The following is a 14,241-nucleotide window of genomic DNA, read 5'->3' on the forward strand; positions in this document are numbered from 1 at the left end:
TGTGACGTTCACTCTCAACATGTAACGTCAGCAACTGTTCATAAAAACAAGTGCCGCAAGGCATGCTGGGAAGCCGGAAGCACTCCCAGCAAGATGCTAGAATGTATTTATGGTTTTTATATATTTTGGGAATACTTGATGCGGCCCAGCCTCACTCCAGCAGTGTGAGCCCCCTGCTGTACACAGACTACTCTAAAGTATGTCCAAGTGCAGCATTGTCCCTTGAGGGGAAAAAAGATGTTTGTTCACTTTTGTGAGCTACAGAGGCAAAACAATCCAGTGGATATAAACATTTTGCAACCAATCACTCCACAAACGATGGCCCCACTCCCCCCTCTCCATCCACGCAGTCACTCTCCTGCTTGACGCCAAGACACCCCCCACCCCCGGCCGCTCCTTCCTTCACTTTTCACCAAGTCCTGGACTAAGATAGAGCAGTTCTCTCTCCCTCCACCCTCGAATGGCAGATGCGACCGTGAATATTTGACAAGTTGACTCTCGCTGGAACAAGAGCGCAAAATGGGACTGTGGCGATCGTGCGGTACTTTCCCGCTTTTCTGCGCCCTGCTGCTGACGCTACAAGCCCTCCGAGGCAAGTTTGGGGCTCAGGCGGGGATAAGTTCTGCAGCAGACAGGAGGTTTTATCGGATTAGGTGGGAAAAAACGGAAGAATCGTTGACAAACGGCAGAGAAGTTTTTAACTGGGATAAAGCGGAATCCGTCGGCGTCAACGCAAAGTGGGGTGAAACGCTGGCGGCACTTGGCGATGAGGCGCCGAAAATGCACCCAAACTACCCCGAAATGCCGGGAGTTCAAAACAGACATGTGGTTAAAAGGAGTGCAGAGGCTGCCGAAGGGGTTTCCAACTACAGAACCGAGTACCGGCGTGTTGGGGAGGATGGCAAAGGTTCGTACCCCAGGCAAAGTGAGCCCCACCTGGACACCTCCACCTTTGCTCTGTCGGGGGATTCTGCACACAACCAGGCGATGGTGCACTGGTCCGGCCACAACAGCAGCGTGAGTTCCCACATCATTTAAGCAGCCATGAATGCGATGCACATTGATATTGATCACGAACACGTGAGCTTTCATTTACGCACGGTGGTCTCAGTGCGTAAAAGTAACAGACCCCCCGTGCCTAAAATGTGGCTCACGTACCGCACCGATTGGTGCTAAATGTGTGTCCAATACGGTCTAAAATGGAGCAACACGTGGTCTTTTGTGTACAAGTTGCAGCTTTTAGTGCTTTTGCTCACACACACACGCACGCACGCACGCACACACGCACACACGATGACTGGGCGCGCAATGTGTGCCTGATGACAAAATTGCACAATGCGCAATTTTGTCCAAACTACCTCATTCAGCCTAAGGAAACACGCACGCCACTTATCTTTTCTAAACGTGCCACTTCAATTGGTTATTGAATGTCAGGTGTTGGCTGCATGGAATAATCATCACTGGAACTCCCAATCCACATGATGACACAGTTTGACCTTTGGGGACAAATTCATCTTACACCCGCCACCCCCCTCCTCCCATTGCGTCTGCTATTTCTTCATGGAGATGTGGTGGTCCAGCGGGCTTATCATCCACACAGATCTTCAAGGTACACTTGTCCACATGGGGAAGGACTTCTTGTATTTGATTCATGGTCCTCCTCGCTAATCGCCTAATCTCACCGGGCTCAAGGGTGTGTGGCAGCTACATTCATCAGGCGCCACATATGAATATATTGGTGTCCTAGAAATGGCAAAAATAGCATCGCATTATCCAGACAAAAAGCAGACAACTGCGATATTCTTACTTTCCAGTCCCTTGCTGGTCCCTTTACTGCTATTGATGTATGATTTCCAGTCAATAAAGCCCAAATGTGCCTGATGTGATGTGATTTGTGGGCCACGAGGTGAAATATGCTGCTGCCACGGGACGTCTTCACCAAAGATGGCCTTTTCGTACCGTGGGACACTGTTCACTGGATCATCACTGATGGGCTTGTCACTCTCTCAGCACATAATTTTAGATTTATACACTCGGAAGCCTTCCTGCGCTCTCCCAAAAGTGCTCCGGAGACTGCGGGGGGAAAATTGATGGCATTTTATGACAAGATGTTGGAGCTGGGGCTACATGAGATGTAAATGACTGATAATATATCTCATCTAAAGAGGGACATTTGAAGGGAAATGACTTGATTGCGGTGGTCCAACTTTGCGTCAGATGTGACCAAAGATGTCATCTCCCCATGAAGGGGATGGAAGATGGAACGAAGGAAAGAGCCAAGGGTCATCCTAGTTCAGATCTGATAGCAATGAGACTTTCAAGTAGTGTTTGATTTCTGTGATTGTGTGGAACATGAAAGCACGGTGACTTGAATTCCATCGATTCAGGCTTGATTGTGGGGATGGATCATGAGCTCCCTTGTGACTTCTTGCTTAATTGCGTGTACACTCTTTCAAGTAAGGGTGCACTCGTGGTCCATTTCTAGGCCTTAATGTCAAATCTACACTAATGCACTCTCTCGGTGTCCGATGGACTCCATGGTAACTGTTGGCACGTCTTACAGGTCCATAGGGTGTTGTTGAAGTCAAGACCCCAAACGAGTGCAACGAGTGTGGTTTTGGTGTTAGGATGCTCACATTTTCTTGGCATTTCCTAAAGAGAGGGAGATGAGACTTTAAACCTGAAGAGATGATCCTAAAAGATCAATAGAACAGATCTAAATGGCTTGACGTTTATGGGCTCCACACCCGGCGCCATTATAGCGCCCCATGAAATCACCTGGATTTTTTTTCCCAAATTCCGTTTATATTTTCCCTAAATTTCATTTTTTCCCACTTTAGTTTATTTTTTTCTGTTTTTTTTCTTTTTACACTTATTTGATCACCGTAGATCAGGGGTGGGCAAACTGTGACCCGCGGGCCAGATCAGGCCTACCAAACATCTTAATCTGGCCCACCGGGCATTAAAGCTTTAACATCAATGCTGTATCCGGAAATATGACTTGCAGTGCTATTGTGGCACGCTGGAGTTGCTCAGGAAATAGTCATATCCAATCTGTAGCTTGTACAAAAAGACGATCCACGTGACGCACATCTACTGCACCATGTGTGCGTACAAATAAATATCTACACAAAATACCCATGCAAAAATTATACCCATATAGTCCTGCCGCAAGGCATGCTGGGTAGCTTGTGGTCCTCTCTCAATATTTTGCCATTTTTGTCACATTTTTGCTTGATTGCATAATATGTTGAGGAGGTCGTGAGGGGAGTAAACAAGCTAACATACTCTTGATAGCCAACGTTGTATTGTTTATAGCTTATATTGTTGTTGCCACTGGACTACCCAGCATGCCTTGCAGCACTTGTAAATGGCAGTTTAAGTTATGTGTTATGTTTACTGCTTAGCTGTTGTTTATCCCCCACGTGGTCGTAGCAGTTGATTCATGTGATGTGTTAACTTGCAGTTGATGTGTTGTGTTTTTGTTTTGTTGTACTGTGAGTAAGTATGCCCTCCTCTCTGATGACCACCCATATATCGATGGCCCCTCGGGCAAATTTTTTAACTCAATGTGGCCCGTGAGTCAAAACGTTTGCCCACCCCTGCCACAGATTGTGTGTTTTCTTGTGTCAGACCTCCGCCAAGCGCCGTGGTTCCCCCCCATGTTGTGATCTACAGCATAAATATTAGTCCTACATGTATTTGAAATTCCTCGACCATGAAAACATAGCATTAGCAATTGGATTCATAATGATATCAATATTAGTTCAGTTGTTATTGACAAAAACAGCATTTTCCGTAATGGCGGGTTTCTTGTGGATCTACAGTAGCTCCACAGCCTTTGAAGATACAACAAATCCAAACCCCACAGTGTCTCGGCGTTAAAAGATGGTGTTTGTTGTCTTCCTAGGATGAAAATTCCAAAGGTCCCCTATTTTTTCATATTCTGGATCATAGTATCGGAATGATTCCATGATCTGGATCAGTCTTTGATATTTTCTACCACCTGCTGGGAACTTGTCCTGCATTGTTGTTTCCGGATGATCCGGATCACTGTAATCAGTTCTTCCATATTCCATTTCCCCCAATTCCTGCAAATTTTATCCAAATCCAAGTTTCAAGTTATTTTGAAAACAAACAAACAAACAGATCAACGCCGTCGAAAACATAACCTCCTTGGCAGAATATAGAACGTACCTATTCTTGCTCTCAGCTCGTCTTAACCATCAAGAGACATTCATAACACACTTTCGGCCTTCAAAATACGAGTGCTGTGCGCCACATCCTGTCTTAATTGTGTAAACAAAATAAGGGTGTTATAAAAAATAGCTTACAATAATGATGCATTTGGAATTGCACCGGTGAGTACGAGTTCCTTACCCACGAGGGGCGTTATAGTTCGTAGAGGATTGTGTATCAATGTGTGCAGAGGCTGACATCCCAAAAGAAAAGTTAGCTAAGCGACATCCCTTTCTCATTGACAATGAATAGATAAATAGTCCAAAATAGGGTTTTTTTGCATTAAATTTAACAGATATTTTATTCACCAACCCAAAAATCACACACTGTACGGCTGTATGCTGGTAAAATAAGTGTAAAAAATAAATAAATAAATAAAAATGAATTGTAAAAAAATGTCAACTGAATAAACGGAATTTTGGGGTGGAGGAGGGATTTCATAGGGACCTACGAATGTCCTGTATGAATGTCTTCTTTTTGAAGACTATTTAGCAGAATAACGCTTTCGGGATGACGTCAGGTCACACAGGAAAATTGTTGAGCCGGAATCAACAGCGCTTCTGCTGGTCGCCACCAAGTAGTGCAGTGCGTTTAACTGTCACGACACAATGAAGGCATGATCAGGCCCACTTCTAAAGGCCATACATGATACGGTCTGGTTGAAGTTACTTAGATGAAGTCACTTGATTGACAAACGTTGGGCAGCAGACGGACAGCAAGAGAGCCACCATTTGAGGTCATGTCAAATGTGGACAAAAAGTCCAAAACGCACTTGGGTGGAGATGTCTTGCCACTCGAATCAATATTTCAATCTTCTGCCCGGCGTCGATGCTCTGGGCTGTGATATGAGCACATGGATTTTTAAAAAGCACACAAGCAGCACATGCGGCTCTCGGCGGACCTCGCTGACCCCTCCCCACACGCAGCTGAGCGCTGGGTGATCAGCTCAGACCGTTATTGGCATGTGAATAATTTGCCGGTCCTGATGGGGCCGCTGGTGTCGATGCTGGAAAGACAGCTGAGCAAAGTGAGACGCTCTGATGCGGTCTTTATTGATATCTCAGCCTCCCCTTCTTCGGTTGCCGCAATTACGCTTTTATGTCCCTCCAAAGGATGTCCACATATCTTTTAGATACGGCGTGCGGTGAAATGTCTCGTTTTGTCCAAAGGTGACGAGAGTCGAACCGATCTGTCAGTCTGTGCTGGGAGACGTCGAGATGAGGTTTTTGCCGCGGTGTGCATACTTAATACAGAGAGAGGCCGTTATCTGTGGCGTATAATCACATTCTTATAAACAGACAATAAAAGGAGGGGAAATGGCAACGCGCTGGAGGACACCTGTGTTTAAAGCCGCTTCATTAGCTAGACAGCCAGTCCATTTAACATGCCGGAGACGCTTGCATGGAGGCTCTTTGATCCGTAAAATCAAATGGAAGGGGGCTCCCAATTCACACAGGCGCTTGACCAGACTTTTGGGGGGGTTACAGGGTGATGAAAAGTGCATTAAAAAAATTGACTTTCCCCACATTTTCGCTCTCTTTTTGGATGCTGCCAACAGTTTGATTAGCTGCCTTATTTGATGTCAATTCACTAAATAGTCCAATCTTTGGCCTTGTGAATTAGTGCAGGGAGCATAACATGAATGCATAGCTATGTCAGCTATGGCGCTAACATGACACATACATTTTAACATCACGCCAGCTTAGCCTACACCCGCGCCTCTCAATTGTTTTCTGTCATGCCCCCACTGGGAAACAGAAACGCTTTCACACTCTCCGTTTTGAAATACTATGACTAAACTTGTAATAATACCTATTTATTTATCTGTACTGTTCAGACTGAATTCAAATCTGAAACAAAACACAACAAAATGGAGAGCAGTGAAGCACACGCGCATACTCAAGACGCAAATTGCATGTTGAGCACCACAAAGTCACCCATGTTGGCAGGGCTGCACTCACACTGAAAGTCATCCCTACCGGTCTCTACCGGCCAAAACCTTTACAACAGCCCAGTGGTTCCAGTTCTTGATTGAAATTCAAGAGGTTCAATCCAATGAATGACAGGTAGGTGGTGAAGAGGCAGAGGTTAAAAAAAGGTTTGGCAAAAGTAAAAAATCATGTGTATTTGAGAATGATACTGTTTCGGGGACCACACAATGGGTCAACAATTGAAAGCTGTTGCAGAAATGGAGGCTGATCAACCAACTCATTCCTACAGGAGGACTTACTACCTCCTCTGTCTGCATAAAAACAGAATGGTACCCTGGTCAACATCAGATGGACAGCATTCTACTGGACAAAGTCATTTGTTGCTACCAAAATAGCAAGAAAAAGGGCAATCAACAATGGAAGAGAGACAGACCATGTTAGCACTTCAAAATGGAGCTTTTTCCTCCACAGAAATTGGACTGTTCTAAAACTTTTGACCGGTAGTGTGTTTTTTTCAGGCCTCTCTCTCGCAGCGCGCCGTTGCTGCTGAGGTTGGACGCAGTAAGACACTCAACCCAAACTTCTCAAATACATCCTGAGGCTCACGGAACAAAAAAGTCAAGTGGTAGACCCCAGAAAATGAGCCCGCAACCGGCTACGTGGAGATGTTGCAGGGGGGTGGGGGTGGGGCATCCCTCATGACTGAAGGCCCTCGTCTGTGTGGTGATGACGGGCTTTTTCAACAGGACAAAGAGGAATAAGCTGACTCTTTTGGACCATCCCATGTGTTCCCCTCATCTAAATCCAATGGAGAACATCTGGGGATGGATTTACAAAAATGGACATGAGTTCCAGACAGTGGAGCCATCTTCAGCACCTGGAGCAACATTCCCACCAGCCTCCTGGGAACGCTGGCATCAAGCATGCCCAAAGCCAACAAGAATGGCACAGCTACTCATTACTCACTCATTTTATACATTTGATTTCTATTTAGGGGGGTTTCAGGGGCATCAAATTCAGGAGATCCCAGTTTAAATCTCTGTTGGACATCTGTGTGTGGACTTTGCATGTTCTCCGGGTGCTTCGGCTTCCTTCCACATCCCAAACAATCCCAAAACATTTATGTTTGCTCAGTTAGAGTCTCTCGGTTAGTGTGAACGTTTTTGTCGTCATGTGCGCCCCACCTCTTGCCCGACTACTCCAGTTGCGCTTGCATTCGCTGGTGTACTGTGATGCATGGAGGGATACCTTGTGGTCGTCTTCCACTATGCATGGCAGGCCAAAATGATTGGACTACTATTGACTGTGTTTGTCAATCATCACGTTGAACTTTAAAATGTAAGACAAAAAAGAGTCTGGAAAAAGACAGGTTGTCTTATATTGGGGCTCTAGCGATGAATACACGAAACCAACAGGGGGCACCACGGGACTTAGTGAGTCAGAGATTTCCAGAATATGATTATAATATGATAATTCCAAATTGCACTTAAGTCCAAAGGCCGTCCCTGCTTCTGTGCCAAGGTTTAGTTGCAGTAAAGCTCCATTGAAGTGCGGTGGAAGCTGCGGAGCCGTGTGACGCTTCCCTGTAGGTTTGTCATCTGGAGTGACACCTCTGACATTCCACGCAGTCATTTGGCACGTCATTATCACAGCTATCGATCTGTAGCCGCTGTAAGTTCCCAACCCTGCAGAATATGGATGTCTGGGATCCAACGGGAGCCTAAAACAAATATCAAGTTTGTTTTTTCCCCCTCTTCCTGATGCATGAGTCCTGCCTGTGCATGGCGGTTCCTCTGGGTGTCAGCAGCGTGCACGTGTTCATTAATCCAGCAGGCGCCGAGCCTCGAGGGGCGCGCTGCTGCCCGCTGATGTGATTGTAAGCTGCTGGTGGGAACAGCGTTCCCTCAGCCAGCACAGGTGGCCCATGTTGGGGAGCCCCGGACAAATGACTGCACTTACTTTGTTTATTTGCCTGTAGTTTTACACTGGCCTCCTCCTTCGCTCCTCTCTAGCAATTATTCAAAGAAATACCACCTTTTTTTTTTTTTTTTTGCTCCTGAAAGCACATGGACGTGTTCCCCTTTTTCATGAATCATTTGTGCTGGGGAATGTGCGTGCATCACTCCTGCACTTAGACTGTAGTTCTGCCCCAAAGTGCATATCAAGGTCTACCTTCAAGTTGATGTTCACTGCTTGATTCCCTTCCGCCTATGCACACGCACACACACACACACACACACACACATTCATGTTTCAATTAATTAATCAAAGTGACAAAGCAGGCACAGAATCCTATTTGACAAGTTTGCATGTGATTAATTAGTTTAATAACTATTGCAGGGTGGTCGACGCGCAACTCCGTGATTAGCTTGTGAGAACAAATTTATGCATTTTAATTTGATTGGGAGTTTGAAAGTCAAATCAAGAGATGACTTTATTAACGCAAACTGCGACGCTTGATGAAGGTTTTCATGCCGTGTCTTCACCACGGTTTGAGATTTGGTGTTAACAGCATACCTGTCAATATTTGCATTGAAAAATAAGGGAAAATAAGGTACATTTTCCAGAAAAAAGGGTGTTCCATCAGAAGCGCAGCAGAAGCTGTGCTGCTCTGGCGGAAGTGGAAATATGATGAACGATTTCATGTCCGTCTTCAACGCAGATGTGGCATTTGGTGTTAACGACTTACCTGTCACTCTTTGCATTTGAAAATACAGGAACATTTTCTGAAAAATAAGGTACATTTTGGGTGTCCATCAGAACAACCGCCCCAGTGTTACCCACCTTACCAGAAGCTGAGCTGAGCTGCTCTGGCAGAATCTGAAATGATTTTTTTCCCCATGAAAGATAAAAATAGGGTAAGTACAGGGTTAACAAGAGCTTACCTGGAAAGAAGGGCAAATTACTTATGAGTTATTCATTTGGTAGTTAATTAATGAATTGCTTTAAACACTTGAAGGGTGGTCGGCTCACCGAGTAGCTTGTGAAAAACACATTTATGCTTTTTTTAAAATGGAAATTTGAATGTCAAATCAAGAGATGATATTATTAACAAATAAGGGGAAATGAGGGAAAATAAGGGATTTTTTTCAGGAAAAGAAGAAGGAAAATTACGGGAACAAGGGAAATAAGGGGAATTTCCAGAAAAGTGGAGAGGTCAATTTCCAGAAATTAAAATTAGAGGGAATGAGGGAAAATAAGAACAATTCTCCAGTAAAATAAGGGGAAATGAGGGAAATTTGTCCAGAAAAATGAGGAGGGAAATCTTCCATTGAAAAAAACAAGGGAAAACAAAAATTAGGAGAGAAATTTTCCAGAAAAATCAGAGGAAATGAGGGAAAATTAAGGAAAATTGTCAGAAAAATAATACAAGGCAGTTTATTTATAGAGCACAATTTGTACACAGGCTAATTGAAAGTGCTTTAGAGAAAAGAAGGGTAAAATCACTTCATAAAATCAGGAGGGACATTTTCAAGAAAAATAAGGGGAAATGAGGGGAAATATGGGAATTTTTCCAGAAGGGAAATTGTCAAGAAAATTAGGGTAAATGAGGAAAAACAAGGCAAATTCTAAAGAAAAATAAGGGTAAATGAGGGGAAATAAGGACATTTTTTCGAAGAAAATGAGGAAGGACATTTTAAAAAAAGAAAAAAAAGGGAGCAAATGATGAAAAATAAGGGAAATTATCAAAAAAAAAGTAATAAAAAGTGCCATTTCCCAGAAAAAAATTTCAGAAAGATATGGGAAAAATGCAGGAAAATAAGGAAAAATTTGGTCTTCCACCAGAATTTCCGCTCGAGTGTTGCCAAGCGGACTGGAAGCTGTGCTGCTCTGGCAGAACCAGTGAGGATTTTTGTTGACGTGAAATATAAAATAGAGAAAACTACTAGAACAGGAGGGCGCAGGGAAAGAAGGGCAAACTACTCTGGTTTGGTAGGAAGGTTGACAGGCATGTTTACCAACATGGCTGGGGTCAGCTTGATGCACTGCGATGGAACATTTGAAAAAGGAAAAAATAATTTGTCATTTCTTGTGCGATGCAAAAGACATGACCCAAAGCGCCACACGCACTGCATGGCACGATCAATGGAGGTGATGGAGAGCTTCCAAACGCAGAGTGACACATTCAAAAAAACCAAACCCACACACATAAAAGTTCACCCCATGGCTTTCCGGGGTGCAAATCTTTTAAAATGACAGGTTGCTTTTGCTTTGAAAAGCAAAACATGTATGGTCCAAACCAGTGTTCATGAATGAGAGAATGAATATGGAGCCGAGGTTATTGAGAGAAGACCACAAAGTGTCCTTTCAAAAGCTTTGTGGGCGCTCAGGGTGCTTATTGGGAGCCTTGATCAGTAAGGATGTGGCAACACATGCTTGATTTACATACCAAAATATACGGAATTCTACTGAACTTTTCATACAGCATAACCTCCAAAGTTAAACACAGTCCAGTCCAAGCTGGCCTCATTTCTAATTGGGACCATTTTTGCCAACAGGAAATCACGTGAACTTCATACGAAAAACTTTTATTAAAGGTGCAGGCTATTTTTAAGTCACTGATTCTATACTGGCGGGCAAAAAAGTGTGCTTTTATTCTGAAGGGGATTCTTTTTATGCGGCAAAGTGTCATCTATTAATACTCCTGAAGGTTGGCAACAACGCTCCGTAGTGCTATTTGAAACCCGCTAATGTTTCTACCTAGTTCCTGCCATTAAGATGTTGGATGTGTCAGTCCTGCCGTTGTTGAGCCTTCCAAAGTCTTTGCCTGTGAGTACAGTATTTTGTGTTTATTATGTCACAGCTCCTTAGGTGGAATGTACATCTTAGTTGTCTATTTCATTGTCATATGCGGGGGTGTTTTTGTCGCCATAAAATCGCTAATGCTAATGGCCAGCGCGGATTATGGGATTTGCAACATAAATTAGCATGGAGCTAGCACATTTGTTTTATGCATTTATGCTGAATGTCAGAGAAATCATTTTGTATCTGATGATAGTTCGTTATTTCACTATGTTGAGTTTTTCAGTATTTCAAATTAAAAGCCTCTGAAATGCTAAGCTAGCAATTAGAGACCAAATGTTAGCGGGTGCAAAATAGAAGACATTGAGGCTCTACCTCAAGTTCAAACATTTTAATGTCTTTTCAGTGATGATAAGACGTATGAGAAATTTCAGTTGAAACATTTCTGCAATTTGGGTCACGCATGTCACGGAGTTGTGATGGTAGGTCCCGCAGCCAATCCAGTTGAGCTGTGGCTGTAGGCAACCTCCTGATTTACTGATTTAGCCAGAGATGTGGATTTGGTTCATGCAACTTGGCCTCGAGTCCCAATTTTGATGACATCATGACACTCAACACTGCTTATGACTTGTAAGGACTTGAAAATTTCAAGCCTATGACTTGGGACTCGACTCGCCCTGACTGGTCTTGAATTGAGACTTGCCTTGGACTTGGAGGTTTGCAAAACACTGACTTGTCTCCACCTCCGGCAGTAGTCAACATCCGGCAGCTGTATCTACCTCTGTGTGCGCTTTAACATATCGGTGGTGCGACTCACCTGCCTCATCAGTGAAACTCATCAGAGCCACTTCCTGCTCTGTGGCTATCATCACCCCTCCCTCCGTGCCATCAGTGGTACCCTGCTGTGGCTTCCTTTCCTCCACAGCTGAAGTTTTCAAAGTGACATGATTGAAATGTCATCTCATCGGATGTTAATAAAATAGTGGATTGTACTGCTGTGGCCCCCTCCCCCTACTACTGCCCAAACATGGCCCATTTATTTTCCAAGAGACGTATTTAGTAAAAGATGGTGGGCTGACCTCGTGGCTGCAAATACACATCAATGAAGTAAGCAATTTCTGTCAAGATGAAATTGGAATGTTAGCTTTGCCTGCCAGCCTTTCAAGTAGTTTGTCATACGTGACCAATAAATACGCCATTATTCATACAGAAATCAACCCCAAAATAGAACGGCATTATGACACATTATGAGTATGACACGTCAGCGCATTAAGGTGTGTTGCCATGCACTTCCTATTCCTCACACAACTAGAAAGGTTCTTAGATGTTCCTAACCCACCTGCCCAGATGAGTTCTCCTTTTGTCCCTTTTATTCTTCTTTGTTCTCCCAGTTCTTCCATAAATAGATAGATAGATAGATAGATAGATAGATAGATAGATAGATAGATAGATAGATAGATAGATAGATAGATAGATAGATAGATAGATAGATAGATAGATAGATAGATAGATAGATAGATAGATAGAACTGGTATTCCACTGTATTATTCTTCCATTGAGTTTTCACATTTAAATACATAAACAAAAAATGTCATTTGATCTGATTTGATTTGAAGGAAATGTCAAACTAAGTTTAAATTTACATATAAATTGAGGTAGAGGGAGTAGCCTGTGCTTCAGGTGCACTTATTAAAGCTCAAAGTATATTTTTGTTGCTGAGATAAGGTAAAAAAAAAAAAATATATATATATTTTTTCCCACCAAAATGCCATTCATTATCATAGAGCAGTCATTGGTTCAATAAAGCATCCCCAAATTCCTTTAGTTTGTCAATAAGACATCTTATTAGCGCTTGCATATTTGGAACTACAGTCAAGCCTTGGCTTTTTGAACGCCCCAGTTTTTGTATGATTTGTTTTTTTTGCCCAATTTTGCCAGGGTTTTCATACAATATTGCACCAAGTAGTCCGTTTGCCCTGCACTATATCGTTCCAGGGAATCGAGCGGCCAAACAAAGCACCGTGCACGTTGCTGACTCACCATCCATGCCTTTTAATTAAGTGTGACTGCAAAATAACCCGCCAGGACCAAAGAAAGATTAGGGTGTCATCAAGAAAGAAGTCATCTGTTACCCTCCTCCCTTGCCGTCTTGCCAACATGATGTTGATGTTCAATCATTAATTTCATTCACTAACATTTATTTGTGTGAATATTTCTGGGTGTCTGGAAAGGATTCATGAGCTTTACATGACGTCTACAGACGTTTTGGTTTTGGTCAAACCTTTTGGAATGACTCAAAAAGAAGAATTGTCTTTATAGTGGGGGTCTTGAGATGTATTCATACAATCTATCATGTGGCGCCAAACACCTTCTCCCCAGACTAGTTAGAGCTTTTCATCTGGTCACACACACACTGGTGAAATATGATATCATTAATTAATGTATATATTCATTATTAGTATATATTATCCATCCATCCATCTTCTCTGGCGCTTATCCTCAGTAGGGTTGCGGGGGTACATAAACACAAACAACCATTCACACAACTTCATTCATACCTATGGCACCTATGGACACTTTAGAGTCGCCAAGGAACCTAACATGAATGTTTTTGGAATGCGGGAGGAGGACCCGTAGAAAACACAAACCCACCCACTGCATGCTAACTCCACACTGATGCCCAACAGAGATTCCAACCCAGATCTTTCCCATCTACTGACTGTGCAACCAACATGCTAACCACTAGGCCACCGTGCAGCCGTTATTATATGTTAATGCATTACATATATATATATATATATATATATATATATATATATATATATATAATAATATCATATTTGATATAGATATACTGTATAGATGCACTGTAACGCTAATGTTAAGAATGAAATAAAACAAGTACTAATAATAATCATGACGGTTTATTTCAAGTGTCCGCAGTCCGCAGTCCAATTCAATTCATTGTTTTCTTTCCAACAAATAACGTCTTCCCTTAAACCGTGCGACCCATAAAAGCTTGTGTGGCTGCAGCCCGCTAATGCAGTCACATGCTCGGACACACCGCTGGTCCCTCATTGTATTCATGTAATTAGCAAAACACATTAACCACCACAGTGCAAATAATGAAACACATTAGGAGAAAAGAAGTGGGTCAACGTTTCTCCAAACAAGCCCCCCCTCATTGCAATTGAAAGCAATCTACCCTGTTAACATAAGTACCAAACCTAAGAAAGGAGCTTCAGCACCAATTAATGCTTTCAACTCAATGAGATTACATTTTATTTTTTCAAAGACAAGCCAGTTTTGTATGTTTATGCAGCACAAA

General features: G+C 43.0%; 1 protein-coding gene across 4 annotated transcripts in view; it reads left to right on the plus strand.

The window, feature by feature from the left end:
- The first annotated feature begins 423 nt into the window (after positions 1 to 423).
- Positions 424 to 14,241, plus strand: part of sorcs3b (sortilin related VPS10 domain containing receptor 3b) — a 65,772-nt gene continuing 51,954 nt past the window's right edge. For all 4 annotated transcript variants that reach the window (XM_054798628.1, XM_054798626.1, XM_054798627.1 and 1 more), the window contains exon 1: positions 424 to 1,017. In XM_054798628.1, the coding sequence (XP_054654603.1) occupies positions 520 to 1,017 (498 nt within the window). In that variant the 5' untranslated portion in view covers positions 424 to 519. The remainder of the gene's footprint in view (positions 1,018 to 14,241) is intronic.

The sequence above is a fragment of the Dunckerocampus dactyliophorus genome, chromosome 14, assembly GCF_027744805.1.
Source record: "Dunckerocampus dactyliophorus isolate RoL2022-P2 chromosome 14, RoL_Ddac_1.1, whole genome shotgun sequence".
In the NCBI taxonomy this organism is placed as follows: Eukaryota; Metazoa; Chordata; class Actinopteri; order Syngnathiformes; family Syngnathidae; genus Dunckerocampus; species Dunckerocampus dactyliophorus.